Source organism: Sceloporus occidentalis, unplaced genomic scaffold, assembly GCF_023333645.1.
Source record: "Sceloporus occidentalis isolate IW3139 unplaced genomic scaffold, rSceOcc1.0.p SCAF_3, whole genome shotgun sequence".
NCBI classification, from domain to species: Eukaryota; Metazoa; Chordata; class Lepidosauria; order Squamata; family Phrynosomatidae; genus Sceloporus; species Sceloporus occidentalis.
The window spans coordinates 44354801-44375737 of NW_028316983.1; the positions used below are offsets into that span (position 1 = coordinate 44354801).

Sequence of the window (20937 nt, forward strand, 5' to 3'; positions counted from 1 at the left end):
CTCCAGTGCTTAGGAATGGAGTGTGGCTTTGGTGCGACCTCTGGACTCTTAGGACCCATGCATCATTTAAATAGCATATCTCCAAAGAGACCCGAAGCAGCTTTATTTTGGCAGTCTGTAACAGGCCTTAGTTTTTAAAAAGCTGTCAAGACGGATCTCTTCCGGCAGGCCTTTTCTGAATAAGCACTCGGCCATAAAATGATTACTCCCATATACTAGCCATCATCCTACTACTCTACCCAGCATTTATGCTATAATATTAATGGTTTAACACAATTTTAATGTTAATTGTTTAATTCTTTTTAGGGGGGATATTGTAATACAAAGTATTGCATGTAGAATGTTTTTAATGCTGTAAGATGCTTTGAAGATTAATAGGAAAGAAAGTAGGATCAGAGAATGAAACTACTGAGCAGGATAATGATTGAACAGAAGCTGCTCTACCGCCAGTGGAAAAGAAACTGAGATGAAAGTTTGGTGAGCTTGGAAAGGTTTGGTAGGCAGGAGGGGCAGGGTATCCCACCAAGCTACTTGGCTGTAAAACTTTCTCAACAGAGTATCTGCGCAGACACAAAACCCCATTTGTGTGAGGCGTAGAGACCATGAAGAATAACCTGAATTATGCATATGTTGTTGTTGCTGTGTGCCTTCAAGTCATTTATGACTTACGGTGACCCTAAAGCAAACCCTGCATGGGGATTTTCTTGGCAAGATCTGTTCAGAGAAGGTTTGCCATTACCATCCTTTGAAGCTGAGAGCATGTGACTTGCCCAAAGTCACCCAGTCAGTTTCATGCCCAAGCAGGGAATCGAATATTGATGCCCAGAGTCGTAGTCCAACACTCAAACCACTTCGCCACGCTGGTAATAAATCCATATTCCCAATTGTGGCACTACTGCCATGACTGTAACAGCTTCCAAGCCTACTTTACCATGCAGCAGGCAGGCAGAAGATACTGCCTCTGGTGATCGCAACTTGGCCAGCTGGCAGGAAACGAGCGGGGGGGGGGGGGGGGGGGAAGCAACATCTTCCCATATCCCGATTACCAACAAAACAAAACTCCTTCTTTCCATTCAACTGCCACCTAGTAAAGTAGGTTTGGGGGGGATAGGGCCAGGAGACATTACTTAAGTTAACTACACTTAACTAACTAGCCAACGTAAAATGCCAACCTATGCATTTATGCTTGCACTCATTAATATCAGTAAACATCAGAATACCAATTGATTTGTGTTAACTTTAAATATCAAAGTCAACAAGTAATTTTTTGCCAGTCACAGAAATAAAAGGTTTGTAGAATGTCAGGCTAAAAAAGAACTATATTTGTTAAGTTTGCTGCATTTTTTTACGAATCTCTTCTAATGCTGCCTCTTGTTCCCTCAGCAGGAGTTTAAGCTTTGTTATTTTTTCATCTTTTATCGTGTCCTCCAGGTTTGCAGGGCTGAACGAAAAAATGTCTTCTCTGAAAGAAACCTCATTGTGAGAGGTTTGATTTTCACAGCAGTCTAAAACAGGGCTTAATGTGCTGTTTTCTTCATTACTCTGAGTACAAAGATTTGAATCAAGGTCCACCCTCTGGGAACACTGCAGAAAGCTTTGAGAATTATCTTGCTGTGATTCTAGTTGTCTGCGAGGGCTATCTGGATTATTCATTGCTGAATACAAATCATTTTGTTCTGCATCTGGGTTTGCCATAATCTTTTTCCTCTTTGCATTTTCCGAAACCAGGGGCATTTCTGTCTTCCTCTTTATATTTAATTCTTCTTCTGATTCCTCAATTATCTGTGTGCCAAAATCAAAAAATCGCTATTACTATTCCATAGAAAACCTGGCTTATTATATATGAGCAATTAGCTGGTGCATATACCTAATCACTCCCACTTGAAACAGGAGCAACAAAATAAAATGAGGGTTGGTACTTACCATGAATATATGGATGGCCTGGAGAAGTAATCCACATACTGTTGAGTTTTATTTCATGTGCCAGCAGATGAAGAAGTCCAAATTCTTTTCTGTTATATCCATTGATTCCTTCTCCCTTCACATCAGTTTCATTATAAAACCTGCCTGAGACACCTGAGCTATATGTGGCCTTACCTACCATGTTGTGTTTGTTTCATTTACTGTACAGTGGTGTTACCCTCTGTATCTGTGGACTTGCCATTCTCAGATTGGAGCATCCACGGACAGCAAGCCCATGTTGTCCCCAGTGGTGATGCATGCACATGCCTGCGCCAACATTAGGAACAGCCTCACTGTCCACAGTGGTGGCGTGTGCACACAACTGCACCACTATTGGGGACAACATGGTCTTGAGCATCTACAGATTTTGGTATCTGCAGAGGTGTGGAACTGATCCCCTGTGGATACAGAGGGCTCAATGTACTTTATTTTATTATGCAGCCACAGCTTGGGAGTGAGTGGATTGTTCCCTCAGGCCATTCAAGAATGAACATGCATGGTTAGTGGCATCCCCTCATTCTCTGGATGATAGAGTCACTTCACTTTGGCTGCATCCACATTGCAGACATAATCCAGTTTGAGACCGCTTTAACTGCCCTGGCTCAATGCTAGGGAATCCAGGGAACTGTAGATTTTTGAGACATTTAGCCATCTCTGTCAGAGAGCTCTGGTGCCACAATAAACAACAATTCCCAGGATTCCCTGGCACTGAGCTATGCAGTTAAAGCGGTCTCAAACTGAATTATTATTGCAGTGTGTTCTGGACCTTTGTGAGTTGCTTCCCGGACTATTCCCATTTGTATTTGTTGTAATTCACTACGCAATAAATTTAACTTTATTTGCATCTTGTTTTTGTATCAAATTCATCAAATTAATTTCACTGAACCAGTTCATTAACTTATAATCATTAAAATTCATCATTCTTAATTTCCCTGCTTACAGATTCTTTAATTAGTGTCTCTACTTTTGAGCTGATTTCATTTTGCATATATGATTATAGTGGCTAGAGCAGTTTGATTTGTGTCACTGGATTCTCTGAAATAATTGCCCTGACGTACATTAGGATAGAAGGCTGCAATACTGCGCTAATTTGAAGTTCTGCTGTTTCTCTCCAGTATTGTATGTCTCATGCCTGTGTTGAACCTTCCTTCTGTTGTTCTGGTTGCTGAAACCACTGTCCAGTTCAGCTCTGCCCCCTGGTTTGAAACCTCCATTTCCAACATAGCAGCCTGAAGCATGACCAGAGTTTTCTTCACTATTAAATCTGAAGTTCCTGGCCTAGTCATGCAGGTAACTCAGATTTCTTACTATCAGCTATAGTTTTAATTTTCTTTGCCTTCTTTAAAAAGCCCACTAGTTGATCTGCCCATTTCTTTGTTTCAGGTACCGTCTTTTGTTGTTTTAGAGGCAATTTTAATGAGTCATCCAATTCCCTGTCACTGGTCAAAATAAAAATTCTTTTAATGCCAACTCATAAGTCACTTCAGAAAGTCTGCATTGCAACCATTTGAGTGAAAATTTATTAATTTGTTTTCCTAAGACTGCGATCTGCTAGGATCTGACTTTATTCTCTGTACTTTGGTTTTTCTTTTCTTTTCTTTTAGCAAAGACTGTAAGATTCCACATCAGATTTTTTCTTCTTCTGAATGCTGTCCATTTTTAATTTTCTTGTCTAACTGTTGAATGCTTATGAACAAAGGGAAATCATAACTTACTGGCTACGCAGAAAATTAAAAAACTGATGTGAAGGGAGAAGGTGTTAACCATTATAACAGAAAAGAATGCTGGACTCTGAACTCCTATTTCATCAAATGGAATCTGGGGAATAACCCTACAGTATGTGCATTACCTCTGTGCCATCCAGAGGATACTTTAAACACATCATACTACTACAATACATCACTTTTATTTTTTCATATACTCAACCACTAGAATTAGAGACGGACTCCTGATCAGTCGTTGAGAACATGCTTTGTGTGCAGAAAATCCCAGATTCAGTCTCTGGATTCTGCAACAGATAATACTGAGTAAGATGAACAAGTGTGCTGATTTTCAAAAATTCTACTGATCAACTTTCAGTGTTCTTCGTCTCTTAATGTACATACAAGTTAATTTAAATTTTTGACATTAAAATGACCGTACATAACAAATTGTTTCCAAGTTAAGCTAACTGAATTGCCCAATTGTTATCAATGGGATTTAAATCACTTAGAACTTGTCCCACAATCAGTGGGACCTATACTGAGCAGCGAAAATCCAATCCAGTTTTACCAGTGTTCATTTGAAAAAGACTAAGTATATTCAGGTCCAATGAAATTTGTCAATACTGACAGTATGTGCAGCCTAGGAAAAAGTACTGAAAAGGGTTGCTGAGGGCAGGAAGTGAGGACAAATAATTTACTGACCCAAAAACAGGAACTGGGGTGATGAAGTTTAACAAACTCTTCACTTTTCCACAGCACTATTTACTAAACCTCTGCATCACACAAATTTCCTCAATCCCTCCCTTCAGCAACCTTTTCCATTGATTTTTCCAACCTGCAGATGTATTAACTGTTTCCTGAGCTCACCATAACCTATAGAACACCTTGGCAGGCTTTTAAAATGAAACTGTCTTCACAGATGTTGGTTAATATGTTCAGGAATTAGAACATTTGAAAGCATTTGATGCTGTTACCTTAAAACAGGCAGTCATTATGAGAGGCTTCATTGCTGTTGACAACGAACAATATAGAAGAACACTAACAGAAATCAAACAACTGTCTAACAGAAACATATTAAATGCAAACATTTTCATATACCTTTTCTTTTTCTTGCAGTTCAGGTTCAATAGGTATTCTCTGTGAAAAATCACAGGAGTCACTCATTTGTACATTGCTAGAGCACACAGTTGTTTCTTGTCTTGCAGGAGTAACTGATAAAGGAATTCTCCTCAGATACACTCTCTCCTCTTTTAAAAGACCAATTTTTTTTCTTAGTTCAAGATACTGTTCTCTGTCTTGCTCTTTCCCATGTTTGATCTGAATTCCTGGGATACCCTCAACCTGAAATAGTCAACATTCAGTATATTAGCTTGCAAAACTATTCCAATAATTAATATTCTGTTCATAAAGCTTAATATCAACTTGCTTTACAGAACGTGCATACTTAACCCACTCAAAGGTCCTATCTCCCATCTTAAAAATAGGAACAATAGTGTAGAATGCAGAGTTTGCAAGTCTGTTTCACTTTAAAGTAAAATACAGTAAAAAAAAAAAAAAAAAAAGAAAAGAACATATATAATTGGCATTAACTGTATTTTTTCATTTGGCTGACAATTTCATTTGAAAATATTTAAAATGGCAGTAACTCTTCATCTATCATTTTAAATATTTTCAAATTGAATTAAGTCAGCCATGTGAAAAAATATAGTTAATGCCAACTGTGTATCATATTTTTACTGTAATTCACTTAAAGGTTTCTGGGAAAGTACTGTTTCTATAAATAATTTGATTACATTTAGTACTTTTATAATTTATTTTAGCTACCAAATTAAATGAACAAAATGTTTTTATTCATATACATTGTTGAGCCGGGGGGAGGCAATGTCCACGTGTAGATGTAAAGGGGGTCATAAGGGTAAAAAGTTTGAGAACCACTGATTTAACTTCTTCCTTGGAGGAACTAGAAGATAATAAACAATTCTTTATCACACAATCATCTGTAAATTTTCCAGACCTCTGACACCTGGAACCAAAGATCAAACTTACTTTGTGGGGAGTGATTTTACTCAGCCCCAACCACATGGTAGCTTGAATGGCATTTGTTCAGGCACTGAATATTGACAAAGCATTTCCTTTTCAGACCAGCATAAATCCATCTAGGACCTGCTTATTAGGGAAATGAAAGATGATAGACCTCCAACCAGTCAGTAGTTTGCTTTCTGTGGATTTTGTTTGTTTGGTTTGTTTTAGTTGCAGACCTAAGACAACTGGCAATGGAGCTACTTTCACAAGTTTTTTAAACATACATATTTCTGTGACAGCTAAGCTAAAATTCTGATGCTCTGTTCGCATTAGGGATCTAGGGATCTAAATATATAGTCATCTGATCTGGTTGGTTTTTTGTTTTGTTTTGTTTTGGCAGTATGCTTACTGGCAGAATACAGATTTAAGATGCCTGAAACTTCATATTAACACCATATTAGAAGATTTGCTCTAAAGAATTACCTTTTCTTCTTCCTCTTTAAAAGCATCAGGCGTTGTTGATGGTAATAAAGTAGAAGCAGTTGCTTTATGAAAAATAATTTTCTGTATGGTTTGGTTTGCATTTTCTATTGCCACTGGTTTGTGATCTACAGTCATTCCAACTGGAATGTTTCCCAATACAGAGACTGTTTCATGTTGGCTGGTGCTACCTATTTGTAGGTTCCCTTGTGGTTGCACCAAAAAAGTAGATGCAACTTTTAAACTCTTATTTGCTTCTGACAACAGTTGAGGTCTCGTAGTCTCACTGGCTTTTGGATCTTTTGCATTACAAGCAACCACTTTGTTTTTTATCAACACTAGATTGACAACTTGTTTAGTTATTGTGCTATTTGCAGGGGGACTAATTAAATGTGAATTGAGTCTTTTGATGTGTGTCTCATCAGTGGGCAATATTTTATTGCTGTATTTATTTTCTGACACAACATTGGGCTCCTTTATAGTCAGTAAATACAAGTTTCCATTGTACATCACCAGGGTATTATCCTTCACAGAAGTATTTTCTGCTTGGCTTTCACTCACGTTGTTAGAAGTGGTAGGTGCAATACTGGCAGGATTGCTTTTTAGGTTCTTCGCATTACAAAAAGTTTTTAAGATCTCTGATGCCATGTAATTTGATGACGATTTAGGAACGCAAGATGCTGTGGACCGTGGGTTTTCTTGGACAATCCATTTTATAGGATACGTCTGTTTTTTTGTACTATCAGATGTTGCGCCATGACAAGCAGAACTACTGACTGTTGTCTGTGGCACTGTCAGTGTTAAAGATTCTGATAATTTTGTAATAGGTTTTTGATATATATTTTGTGATGGCTTACAAGCAGCTGATTTTACTGAATTTACCGGTGACACATAAATAACTGCTGATGCTTTTGTAATTTCACGAACTCCAGGAACATTTGAGGATGCTGCAACCAAAATCTTCTGCTGAGTTGAAGGGGGCAAAGAAGAAGCCACAACAGGTTTAGGTTCTGCATAAGTAGATGTCTGAAAAGGATGTCCAGAAACAAGTACTTGAGACTTTGGTGCAACAGAAAGACTGTTTGCATTCACAAATACCCAGCCTGCATTGTTTTTTTCTAAGCACACTGGGGTAGCATCATTTTGCAAAGTGGATCTATCAGCTGACTGGATACTTCCCTGAATGCTATAAATTGTTGGAACAGTTGGATTCTTTTTCATAGTGCTAGAGATTATTGATGCAGTTGGATTTTCTTTTACAACAGGGGCATCCACCTTTTCCACTTGACTCAACAGCTTTGGTAGAATTAATTTTCCAGGTGCAGTTTTTTTAACCTCAGGGTTTTTAATAAATGGAGATATAGTAGTTTTTACTATGTCCTTCAGATTACTATGACCAACCACTGAGACATTTCCTTTTGTATTATTGGATATAACTGGAGACTGATGCAAGGGTACAAAATTTCTTATAGGTTTAGAAACTGGAAGTAGCTTCATGATGTTTTTCCCATCCAGTCCAGTTGTCGAGACTAGTTGATATACACGACCTGCAATACTTAAAAGAAAAATGCAATGTAAATAGTAACTTCTCATGTATTGTAATTATTTTGACCTAAATCCAACTGCTACTTCCAACTAGAGTAACTCCATTGTGATTTACCAATGATTTTATGTACCTAGAATAACAACTGGGTTTAGACCACAATATTAACAGCTGTGCACTATGAATCACATACCAAGTTCTTATCAGTCAACAACCATCTTGTTTGACTTTAGTGCAAAACCAGTGTTTTTCTTTCTGATCTCTGTGACTCACACAAATGAGCGATCCTGTGCCTGCACAGGGCATCATTTGGAACCTTCTAGAATCTCGCAATTTAATAGTAGCCTCACCCACCTCCAGTAATCCGATAAGAGAAGCTTCCTGTCAAAACCACTAATTCCTTTTCATGTGCTGCTGCAGGAGCAGTTTAAGAAACCACACTCTTGACCTACTTTCACTTTTGGCCACTGGCTGCTTCAACCCTGGCTTTGCCAGGCTCTTCAGATTCTTTGGATCATCTAGTGTTTGGTGGTCGCTCAACCTTAGGTGTTTATTTTCTTGCTCATGTCATTAAAAACATGTGTCTCTTACAGTGCCAAAATTCCCAGATGGGATGGTCATTTGAAGTGTCTGAGTTGTTTAGGCAAAGCTAATGTTGCTGCTGCTTGCATCCACTGGATGAAAGCACTCCTTTACGGGAAGGCTCTCAGGTCTCTGACACTAGCTTCATGGCCATACACCTCTTCTGGGATGGAAACTGCATATATGTCTTCTCAGCCATCAACATCAGCCTCTGTTGATGTGGAAGCTGCAGAAAAACACCTGAAGTTCACTTCAGTACCATCAATCAGTTCCTCCACTTGACAAGAAGCAGAACAGTCACTTTCAGATTCCATCTACTGTTCCTAAAGCTGCATGTGCAAATTCAGATATCCTAGTGATGTGTGAACATCCCCAAACACTGAGCAACCCCCTACAAGTCAAGCTACAGTCAGAAGAAAAACTACATAAGAAAAAGATGCATTCTAAAGATAACGAGCATCATCAGTCTCAATCTCCCATCTTTAAGGACCAGCCAACTACTACTTGAACCGAAATTACTCCTCTAGTCCAGGACATTTTTGAGAGGAGCTTTGGGCCACAGTCTCAAGCGTCTCAGGACTCCTCAGTGGAAGAGGTGACAGTTTCTGTCTCTCATCACCACTCCTATGAGATTTTTTCTGAAGGGGAAATCTTTGGAATCCTCACCAGTTGTGAGAGTCAGAGTCTCATGCCTCTCCTTCCAGACAAGAATTTTCTGCTAAGCCTCCACCAGTGTTCATGCCTCTGCTGGCCATACCATTTCCACCTTGAAAGCATTCACATCAGTCCTCCTCCTGTCAATTCGAGATCGGCATCAAGATCATGTTTGAGTTCAGAGACCTGCTCAACTTCCCAGGTCCTGCTCCAGAGGGCACCAAGGGTCTAGTGCCCTCAACACTGAGGCCATCGGCCCCACAAGCATCATAGGTACCATGGCACTGAACGTTCCAGGTCAATTTCATCTGAATCCTTCCAATCCAGGTACAGCAACTCTCCTGTCTGATATTCATTATTGTATGAACTATGCTTACAGTAAGGGAACAAGGCCAGGCGCCACTACTGCATGGCTCACAGATATCCTTGGCACAGATTTCATAAACACTTACTTCTACCAGCCAGGATGTTCAGCCCAAGGAACATGCCATACAGCAGAGATCCTCAGCAATACAATAAGAGCCTGTACTGTCCAGATCACTACCAGTACAGGAGGTCTCTAAGTAGGCCACTAAGACAGATCAACCATTAGAAACCATTGCAGCCTTCCACTTCAGCTATGGGTCTGAATCAGAATTGACCACCGTCCCTCTATCAAAGTCTCCTCTACTTGTGCTTGGGGGCCTGGATCCATCCTCACCTACAGATGACATTAATGTCTTTATTAATCAAATGATGAGGATAGTAAAGTTGTTAGATCTCTCTGTGGCCCAGCCACAATCTCACATCAATGACCCAGTGCTCCACCGTGTTCACACACAAGCATTGCCTATGCTGCCCTATTAGTCTGTTTCGTGTTCAGAAGCCGAGCACTCAAGGGGGGCAGGACATCTACATTTGACTTCCATGCAGGCCAGATCTTCTCATTCTGTACTGAGACGAGGTCAGGCACCCTGACCTCTATACCCTCAACCTTATGGCATGAGACATGACACTTAATGTCTCTGCCTAGGGGCGTCTAGGCCATCTTTGTTGATGCCCATCATCCTTCCACCAGGCATTAATATGCCTACAAGTGGATAAAAGTCCAATACTTTTTTGGACCCTCTTGGGGTTCCTCCTTTGGAGGCTAACACTGAGAATATGCAGGACATTCTGCTTATGCTGTTGGTGTTACCTTGGCATGATTTTTGTAAACTCCTAAATCCAAAGAAATCCTTCCTGCTTCCTTGGTCTGCTAATAAAGAGGTTCCTGAAGGGCTAAAATAATCTCAATCCCCCAGTCCTGAACCCAGCACCAAGGTGGAGCCTGGAGCTCATCCAGAGACAACTCTGCAAGAAGCTCTTCAATCCCATGACTACCTGAGACTTCCAGTTGCTGCCCTGGAAGACCACTTTCCTGATTGTGATCATGACAGACAGAGAGGCTGGCAAGCTCTTCCCTCTCTGGGTGGATTGTCTATACATATGTTTCCATCCTGATCAAGCTGGTCTCAGCCCTGACATCATTTTCTTGCTGAAAGGATGTTGGCCTTTCATGTTAACCAGGTCACTGTACTTTCTGCTTTCTTGCCAATCCTACTTTGGGCTTTGAATGACTTTGGCACTGCTCTCATGTACGGGGGGCTCTGGTCTTCTATGTCAACAGGACTGCCTCCTTTTGGGCCTCGCAAAGACTCTTTGTGTGCTACTCATCGATGAAGGAACTTTGCAGCAATTTGCAAAGTGGGTGGTGTTGACCATCCATCTAGCATACAAACTGTCTTGAAAGGACCCGCCAGCTTGAATTTGAGCCTATTCCACGCAGGCCATTGCCATGTCTTCAGCCTTCCTGGCTAATGTGCTGTTTGAGGACATTGGTCACAGCCCATGATGCTCACAGTAAACTGGACTCCAGGTTTCAGGCTGAAATTGTTTTTGGGAGAGCTGTACTGCATTCCAGTTTGCTTTGAATGTACTTTTGCAGTTTGACCTCTATACTATGTTTTCATGTTTCAGAATAGTTCCATTCCTTGAAACTGCTTCTACACCATTGTTGCCTTGAATGGGTGGGAAGCATTATGCTCTTATCTCGTTTCATGTCTTGTATTTGACTCAATGTTTAGTAAACTTTTCACTTGTTTGCAGTGACATTCCCACCTCCTTCTTGTGTGTAGCTTGCTAGTCTCCCATTTGTGTGAGTCACAGAGACCATGAAGGAGGACAGGTTGCATACTTGTAACTGTAGATCTTTGAGTGGTCATCTGTGAACTCACCCATCCTCCCCTCATCTTGTCTTGCTAGTCCTATGGATTGCTGCATTGGCATTCATGTAACTAGAGGTTCTGTTGGGAAGCCCTTGAAATAGGATTGTTGGAGGTAGGTGGGGCTGTATGAGATTCTAGACGGTTATGAACAGTGCACTGCACAGGATAACCTATTTGTGTAATTTCACAGATGACTGCTTGAGAACTACATTTACAAGTCTGCAACTTGTCCTCACCCTATTTCAACAGGGATTTCTCCTGAATTGCAAAATCCAGTGTGTGGTCAAGTTACTCAATAACTGGATGTAGAAAAAAGAATCTTAACTCTGGCTTTTACAGTTTTAAAATTACTTTGGTTACCCAAAAACTGCAGTGTTGGGGTAAAAGGGAAAACACACCCTAATTGTCTGACAGATTAGGACATTTTTTCAGGTACTGGTGAAAATCTGCTGCTATTCTATTGAATTTTTACCCTCTTATTCCCCTACTTCCAATAGCTCTGATATCATTCATTACAACCTGTGTTGCTCTAAAGACAAATGAATTAACTTTTTAAAGAGGAGGAATAGGGGCTTTGTGTCTCTCCAGCTACTGTTATTGAGCAGGGCTTCAGTATCTCTTCTCTAATCAGGAATAAGTCGCACTGAGCTTAATAGGACTTATTCTTAGATAAGTATATAAAGACTGGGAGCCTGAAGAACTCTGAACCAAAGCCAGGGACACTGTGAGGGAAGAATGTAAAAAGACATTGTAAATGAAAAGCCTCAGTGTATGAAATATATGAAACTCTTCAAGCAAATGCTTTGAGCAGTTAAGCAGTTAAGACAAGAAGCACAAGATGACAAAAAATAGAATCAGAATCCTGAACATATCTGTTTCAATGACTTGTGTGCAGGGACCAAGAGAAGTACTATAACCATCAATGGAGAAACAGAAGGTGACAACAAAAAAGGCATAACAAAAAATCTAAGAAATCAATGGGAAATTTAAACCAAGAGCGGGGAGGCTACACAACCAACAGAGGAAGACACTGCATGATCAAGAAGAGATGAAAAGACAATGGAAACAATACAGTGAAGAACAATATAAAAGAGATGAAAGGATTCTAATCTGGAAGAAAGGGGAAACCAGAAACTGCAATAACCACAGATTCATTTCTTTAAGTTCCAAGCAAAGCAATGCTCAAATTTTCTATAACAAAGACTTTTACCATATATAGGGTGAGAAATACCAGATATCCAAGATGCACTCAGGAAAGGAAGAGGCACTGGGGATCACACTGAAAGCATATGCTGGATAATGGAGCACACCAAAGAATTGCAAAAGAAAATAAACCTGTGCATTATAGACTATTAACAAAACCTTTGATTGTGTAGATTATGAAAAACTATGGATAACTCTTAAAGCGTGTGCCACAATATTTAAGGCCACTGTCAGGACAGATTGGTTTTCAGTAGTCAAGGGGGTCAGACAATGCTGTATTTTTTACCCTATCTGTTTAACTAGTACAACTGTATACGTCATATGTAAAGGTGGATTAGGCTTAGAGGAAGGAGATATGAAAACTGGAGGGAGGAACATCAACAATTTAAGAGATGCGGATGACTGCTAGAAGAAAATAGCAAAGATTTGGGTCAGCTAATGAAGTCAGATATAGTTGAAGATGAAGAAAATAAGAATAATTACCATAGATGATATACATAAATTTAAAGAAGATGATGAAGACACTGAGATAGTCAAAGATTTCTTGTATGTTGGCTCAGTCATTAATCAAAATGGAGATAGCAGTTAAGAAACCAGGACCAAGTCCAGGACTTGGAAAGGCAGCTATGAAGGAACGAGACAAGATCCCCAAGTGTAAAGAAATATAATCAAATAGCAAAGTTAGGATTGTCCATGCCATTGTATTTCCAAACATAATGAGCTCTTGTGAGGTGGGGGTGGTTTGTTTCTTGATAATTCCCATTATTTTCAAGGCTATTAACTATTATCCAGGGTGAGGTACCTCAGGTTTTCTGACACCACTGAGGCCTAGGCAATGGACAACATACACTTTGTAAATGTTTCTCACCAGAAGGTTAGAGAGGTGTATTCAAGTTGTCTACCTGAGACACAAAAGTGTCTCCAAAACAATTATGCTTGGGCATCATTAGCCTTTCAAACCACACTTTTTATTATTATTTATGGTATTTATACCCTGCCCTTCAGCCCTAAAGGCTTTCACTTCACCCTAGAACAAATGTTCTCACAGTCCCAACTCTCAGGGGCAATTATACACACTTCCACCAAAAGGACAGTCTAAATAAATAATAATAAATGAAAACTCCAGTGTGGCTTTCCTACAGACAGGGTAACCAGATGTCATAACCATAGAGGAGGACAAGGGACCGCAAAATGTAGGATATTCAATAAAAATGTAGGGCATTACCATATAAGAATTTAAAACATTCATATGGATATAAATTCACTTCATATGGTTTATTAACAGCTGTATTACATATACTGTCTTTCATTATGTACACAACCACACATAATACAAATATGACAGAGGCCCCAAAGAAATGACAATCTCTTTTGTTGGGCACGTATGTGTTAAAAAAGGATCTGCGGGTGTCAAAAATGCTCAAAATGGAGGACATTTTGGAATTCCTCTTGGAAAGAAAGTTGAACTGTAGGACATGTCCTGGAAAAGGAGGACATCTGGTCACCTTGATCATCCCTCATGGGCAATTAATATCACGGGTGACACTATCACCAAAAGAAAATTCCAAAATAAATAATAACATAGTCAACAGCCCTCCATATCCACAGATTTTTTTTATCCACGGCTTGAAAATGTTTTTAAAATATATAAACTCCAAAAAGCAAACCTTGGTTTTGTAATTTTATACAAGGGGCACCATTGTATTTAATGAGACTTGAACATCCATGGATTTTGGTATCCACAAGGAGTCCTGGAACCAAACCCCAGTGGATACCAAGGGCCCACTATATAAGCTCTTCTCCACTTCCATGGCAAGATATTCAACAAAAGAATATGGGATAGTCCTAAAGAATCTGTATTGCCTTTGGACGAGATGCCTCTCAGCTGGCAATAATTAAAAGACTATGGTGCCTTTCAGCTGCTGAGAACAAAAGCCAAAAAAGATGGCATAACAGAGTGAACACAATGCCATGGAATTAGACAAGTTGACCATACATACCATTTCAAATGGGACAGTACCATTTTAAAAAACATTTCTAAACCATCCCATTGTTTTAATATAAATGTCAACTTTGTCCTGTTTTCAAGAAAAATGCCCAAACCATTCCTTCTTCTGGGGTGCGGGAGAAGTCTTTCCGGCGCGGCTTCCAGCATATGCTAGAAGCTGCGTATGGCACGCCCGCGTATGACACAGGCACACTTTATAACATAATTCAAGACCAGGAAGGAATAAAGACATTGGATGCAAGACACAGAAAACCTATATGAAAGAGATGATAAAATGGAGGACACATGGAATGAAGAGTCATAGGAAAATGAATGTACTCTAAATTCTAAAAAAGGAGGTAGAAGGAGCAATAAGACAAATGGCAAAAACCCCAAATAATTAAGAACAGATAATATTCCAATCAAACTGCTGCAATCCACATTGACAGAGTTAACTCTACTGCTAACCAACATATGTCAACAGATATGTCAACAAAACGTTGGCCAACAGATACATCCCCATCCACAAAAAAGGAGAAACAAGAGATTGTGGCAACTATAGGACCATAGCACTGATCTCCCACGCAAGCAAAATCATAATCAAACCATACATGGAAAGAGAGATCCCAGAGGTCAAAGTAGGGTTCAGGAAAGGAAGAGGCACAAGGGACCACATAATAATAATAATTTGTTTTATTTATATACCGCTATTCCAAAGATCATAGCGGTGAACAGCAAGTAAGCTAATTAGCAAGTAAGCTAATTTGTCCCCAACCGTCTGGGTACTCATTTTAGCGACCTCGGAAGGATGCAAGCCTGAGTTGAGCTTGGGCCCTTTTGCTGGTCTTGAACTCGCAACCTTGTGGTCTTGAGTGAATGGCTGCAGTACAGGCATTTAACCACTGCGCCACCAGGGCTCCACATCTCAAACATAAGATGGCTAATGGAGCACACCAAGAAATCCCAGAAGAAAATCACCATGCGCTTTATAGATTATAGCAAAGCCTTTGACTGAATAGATCACAAACGGGTATGGGATGCCCTTAAAGACATGGGAGTGCCAATACATCTGATAGTCCTGATGAGGAATCTGAACTCAGGATAAGAGGCCACTGTCAGAACAGAACATGGAGAAACAGAATGGTTCCCAACTGGCAAAGGGGTCAGGCAAAGCTGCATCCATTCACCCTATCTTTTCAACTTGTATGCTGAACATATTGTAAGAAAAGCAGGCTTAAACACAGAAGGAGGAATGAAAATAGGCGGAAGGAATATCAACCACCTAAGATACACAGATGATACCATAATACTAGCAGAAAACTTCCCAGACCTGAAACAAGGAAGAAAGTGCAAAGGCAGGCCTACTGCTGAACATAAAGGAAACAAAGATAATGACAATGGAGAACTTATGCAAACTCAGACTAGACAATGAGGAAATAGAAACAGTAAAAGAGTTATCTGGGATCAAGGATTGATAGGAACAGGGATTTCAGCCAAGAAATCAGAAGAAGGTTAAGAACGGGGAGAGTGCCTATGAAGGAACTAGAAAAGATCCTAACATGCAAAGGTATACAACTGAGCACAAAAGGTAGATCATACAAGCCATTGCGTTCCCTGTTACCATGCATGGATGTGAGAGCTGGAGAGTTATGAAACAAGATAGGAAGAAAATGAATTCATTTGAGATGTGGTGCTGGAGGAAAGTGCTGAGGATCCCATGGACAGCCAAAAAGGCAAACAAGTGGGTTCAAGAGCAGATGAGGCCAGAAACCTCCCTGGAAGCCAAAATGACAAACTGAGGCTGTCGTACTTTGGACACATCATGAGAAGGGAGGATGCACCAAAAACAAAAACAATAACTAAAGGTGGAGGGAAGCAGAAAGAGAAGAAGGCCACATGCCAGATGGATGGCCTCTATAGAAAAGGCCATGGGTATGAATTTGCAGGAATGGAGCAGATGGAGCCTTGCGGACATCTCATCAACCCAATGGCAGTTCACAACAACAACAACAAACAAACAAGCATTCTCTAATGCAGTGACTCTCAATCTCTGGTACTCCAATGTTTGGGGCTTCAGTTCCCAGGTGCTTCATCCATTTTGGCCAATGGCCTGGCATTCTGGGAGCTGAAGTCCAAAACACCTGGGAGGCCAGAGTCTGGGACTCCCTGCTCTAATGTTTCTCTATGGGCAAACATTCTCCAAGGTTTCCCTATGGGCGAGTGTGATCTCTCTATGGCCAAGTATCGTCATGGGTTTTACTATCTCCTGCCCTGGCTTTCCCGATGCAGAGACAAGGCGGTGGCCGCTAGAGCAAGCACTCTCCGAGGTTTCGCTATGGGCAAGTATTGGCCAATGTATCTCTATGGGCAAGGTTTCTCCAGTGTCTCCCTATGGGCAGCATGGCACTTCTTCTAGGCGGCCGCTAGAGGGCCCGCTGCGGGGGAGCGGCCGAGTCCAGGCGCTGCGTCCCTCCCGGAGGCCGAGGCGGCGCTGCTTCCTCCTCCTCCTCCTCCTGCTGCTGCTGCCCTTCGGGCGACCAGGCAGCGAGGCGAGGCCGGGCGCTTCGAAGCCTAACCCCTCCAAGGAGGGAGGGAGGGAAGGAAGGGAGCCCAAGACTTACCGGGGCGAGGCGGAGGGAGCGGCGGGGGCTGTGGGCCTCGTCCCCGCTTCGCCCTTCGCTTCCGCGGCCATTTGGGACATCGTGGCCAAGGAGCACTGAAGGCGGACCCCGAGCGCCCTGCTTGGCTCCAAGATGGCAACAGCTCCCCTTCGCGCCCCTAGGTTCCCTTCGAGAACAAGCTCGTGACGCACTTCCGGTCCTGTGTGACTCCTCTTCCTGGGCACCAATAGGAAGCCCCTTCCTGTCCATCTACTTCCGGCAGGGACTAGCTCCCTTTGTTGTGTGTCTTGGGTTTCTTTCAAAGCTTAAGACGGTTCTGGCACGTTGTCTTCCGGTTCAAGCAGAGGTCAGGGGTAGCTTCCGGGAAGTCGCAGGATGTATTTCCGGGTTGCCGGTGGCACTTCCGGCCTGGAAGGAAATGACTCACAAGTGCCCTTAAGTCAAAAACCCTCTTCTTGCCTTGTCAGAAATCACCAGTCACTTTCTTTTAAACATCTTTTCCCCCCAATTTTGGGTTTGGGGTTTTTTTCTTTAATTAAAATTGAGGAATTAACTGGATGGAAATCCTAAGAACCTAACAACAACAATAACAACAACAACAACAACAACAATAATAATACTTTATTTTTACCTCTCCTCTCCAATAGGATCAAGGCAGCTTACAGCAGTGATAAAGTACAATATAAAATGCATCACACATTATAAAAATACATCCCATTTCCCCCTCCCTCCTAAAACAACGCAATAGTTATTTCATATTGAATAATAATAAAATACAAATCTAAACTATTAAAAAAATTTAAAACTTTGAAAAGGAGCCAAATTTCCGTTCTTTACCTTTCGCTTCTGTAAAGCGGCAGTTTTATACATACACTGAAAGAAGGAAGTGTGAACATTTCAGTGGAAAATATGGCATTCATATGTAAATACCAGAAATGTCCTTTATTCATATATTACCTATATTTATTGGAAGAATTTTTTTAATCACTTGTAAAAAATAATCATTAAAAGGGTTCCTAAAGTGGCTTGCAAAAATCAAAATGTCTCAGCCCTCAGGCTTACACTCTTAAAAACTGGAGATAGAAGGGAGAGCCGAGAGAAAAAGCACGGAGTGGTATCTGGATTTACTTTGCCCAAGGGAAAGGAGTTATATTTGTTCTGGAAATGTTTATACTCAACTTTGTATTCTTTTCTTCTTCTGGGATGGTACATTCCCTGCAGATGTAAACTTGCATTACGGAAAATGTAATATTCAGACTCATGTCTGCCATTTGAGACATCATGAGGATGAACGATACGATTTCCCCATTATCCAGAGATGTTAGTAGTCCCTGAACTCACACAGATTTCATTTCAGGCATCAAGGAATATATTTAAATGCAAGGCTGGAGTGTTGTAGTAGTGTCAGCTGTAACCAGAACATAACAGGCAGTGGGAAAATATAATGAAACTACTGCTTCTGTCTGTCTCAGCGACTTTGTTCTGAATGGTGACTACAGACTACACAGAGTCTCAAAAAACATTTGTATTATTCTACCAGTAACTCTGAATTCCATCAGCATTTTTATCAAAATAGTTTGCTCCAATACAACGAATTAATAGCATTTCTACTGAGCCTTCCAGACCTACCATATTTCTTCTCAAGAATGACATTAAAGTAGGGCCACTTGGGGTGGGGGTGGTGCTTTTTATGATCTAAATGAACAACCATTCTTTTTCTTACAAGGAGATGTGGCGGTGGAGATGGTAATCTGAGATAGCCTCATGTCACTGTAAAAAGAGAGGAGAATTATATTTTCCTCCTTTATATCCTTACATGCATAGTGTGGACCCAGGTATTCAAGGGTATATGAAATCCCTGTCAGATCATGTTTTAAGTAAGATCATGGTGTGACAGAGACCCCCTTGCCTAGCGAGTTGCAACCAAACTTGTGCCTGGAATACTGTGTCTAGTTCTGGTCACCACAATTCAAAAACGATGTTGAGAAACTGAAGCATGTCCAAAGGAGGGCGACTAAAATGGTGAAGGGTCTGGAAACCATGTCCTATGAGGAAAGACTCAGGGAGCTGGGGATGTTTAGCTTAGAGAAGAGAAGGTTAAGAGGTGATATGATAGCCCTGTTTAAATATTTGAAGGGATGCCATATTGAGGAGGGAGCAAGCTTGTTTTCTGCTGCTCCAAAGAACAGGACACATTGCAGTGGATTCAAGTGACAAGAAAAGAGACTACCTCAACATTAGGAGGAACGTCTTGACAGTAAGAGCTGTTTGACAGTGGAACACACTCCCTCAGAGAATGGTGGAGTCTCCTTCTTTGGAGGTCTTTAAACAGAGGCTGGATGGCCATCTGTTGGGGGTGCTTTAATTGTGAGTTTCTGCATGGCAGTGGGTTGGACTGGGTAGTCCTTGTGGTCTCTTCCAACTATGATTCTATGAAACTTGCCATGAGTGACTGGGTAGATGAAGCATCCAACTATCTGAGTGGAATTGTATGGGGAGGTAAGAACCCAGAAAAAGGAGAGGGGGAAGCCCTGTCGGTTTAAAGAGGGAGGAGTGTTAGCACAGAGGGTCCTCAGTGAGCTCTGAACCAATACCTTCAAAAGGGAGGGGCTGGGGTTGTGTGTTTTGGTGTGATAAAAGGCTCAAAGGAAGTAGTACGTGAAACAGATATGTTGGTTATATAACCAGCTAGTGAGCTGACACTGGATATAACTAAAGGGGTATTGAGTTGGAACATGATTAACACATATTTGTTACTACACTAAAAGTTACCATTTGTTTTCATATAATCACTAACACTGCCAGTGTGGTAATTCAGAAACACACTACACTACCAACTAAACCAACCTATTTGGGCACAGGAGTAAGCATTGGGAGTTTTTAGACCTCTTACACAGAAAGGGTGTCTACTGTGATTGGAAGGAGATAATGCTGAGGAAAGAACACAGGCAGGGCATTTTATTAAGGTGAGACTGTGAGCCAGTCTAAGGAGGAATAAGGAATTGTCCCTTCCTGTCACATATGGCCTTGCCATTCCAACAGGCAGAATGAGGCAATCATCTCAGGCAGCAGATGCTGGGACGCAACTAGCCTGAATTTGCTGGCCGTTCCTCTCTCCTGGAGAGCAGAGCTCAACACAGCCCATGCAGCATAGAATCATAGAATCATAGAGTTGGAAGAGACCACAAGGGCCATTCAGTCCAACCCCCTGCCATGCAGGAAATCTCAGTCAAAGCATCTCTGACAGATGACTATCCAGCCTCTGCTTAAAGACCTCCAAAGAAGGAGACTCCACTACACTCCGAGGGAGTGTGTTCCACAAGCTAGCATCTCCTAGCCTGCTGTCACCAGATGCATTGAAGGACACTGTGCCATTGTCAGTGTTGCAGATTTCAACTACTAAGCCAATAATTTCTATGTGTGGAATAGGGAGTAGGAGAAAGGAGGAACTTCTCCTTTTCCTGATGCAGTAAATATTAGTGAGCCCTGCATTTCTTAGCATTGTTTGTCTTATTCATCTTTAGCTGATTTGGTTATATCTCAGTACTGGGAAGGGCCATACTAGTTGCAGTGCTACATACAAACATGCAATACACCATGAAGAGGTGGGTTCCAAATTGGACTAAAGATGAGACTTATGTAATTCACACGCCACTGGAATACATGAAACACAGCAAAAGGAAAAAAAAAAGAAAAAGAAAAAGAAAAAGAAAAAGAAAAAAAAAGGTAATCTCAAAAAATTATTGCATATATTTTACATATTTTAAGGATTAAAACATTTTAAAATTGAAATGTATAGAGAAGGAGGATGGTGTTTTGGGAAAATGTGAATATGTGATATATATATATATATATATATATATATATACACACACACACACACACACACACACACACACACACACATACACACACAGTTAAAATACTTGTTTAT

At 40.9% G+C, this 20937-nt stretch overlaps 2 protein-coding genes across 2 annotated transcripts in view; one reads left to right on the forward strand and one right to left on the reverse strand.

Annotated features, from left to right (window-relative positions):
• The window catches only part of DRAM2 (DNA damage regulated autophagy modulator 2), a 35338-nt gene extending 28173 nt beyond the window's left edge, over positions 1-7165 (forward strand). Inside the window, exon 9 of the mRNA XM_089514261.1 lies at positions 7100-7165. The gene's annotated coding sequence lies outside the window, so the exon portion shown is untranslated. The remainder of the gene's footprint in view (positions 1-7099) is intronic.
• LRIF1 (ligand dependent nuclear receptor interacting factor 1) lies at positions 330-17285 on the reverse strand. Its single transcript, XM_089514258.1, has 4 exons — positions 17004-17285; positions 6171-7722; positions 4764-5006; positions 330-1782 (listed from the first exon to the last, which is right to left on the reverse strand). Exons 1-4 carry the CDS (start codon positions 17081-17083, stop codon positions 1327-1329), a joined length of 2331 nt encoding a protein of 776 aa, XP_089370384.1. The 5' UTR covers positions 17084-17285; the 3' UTR covers positions 330-1326.
• Positions 17286-20937: the final 3652 nt, after the last annotated feature.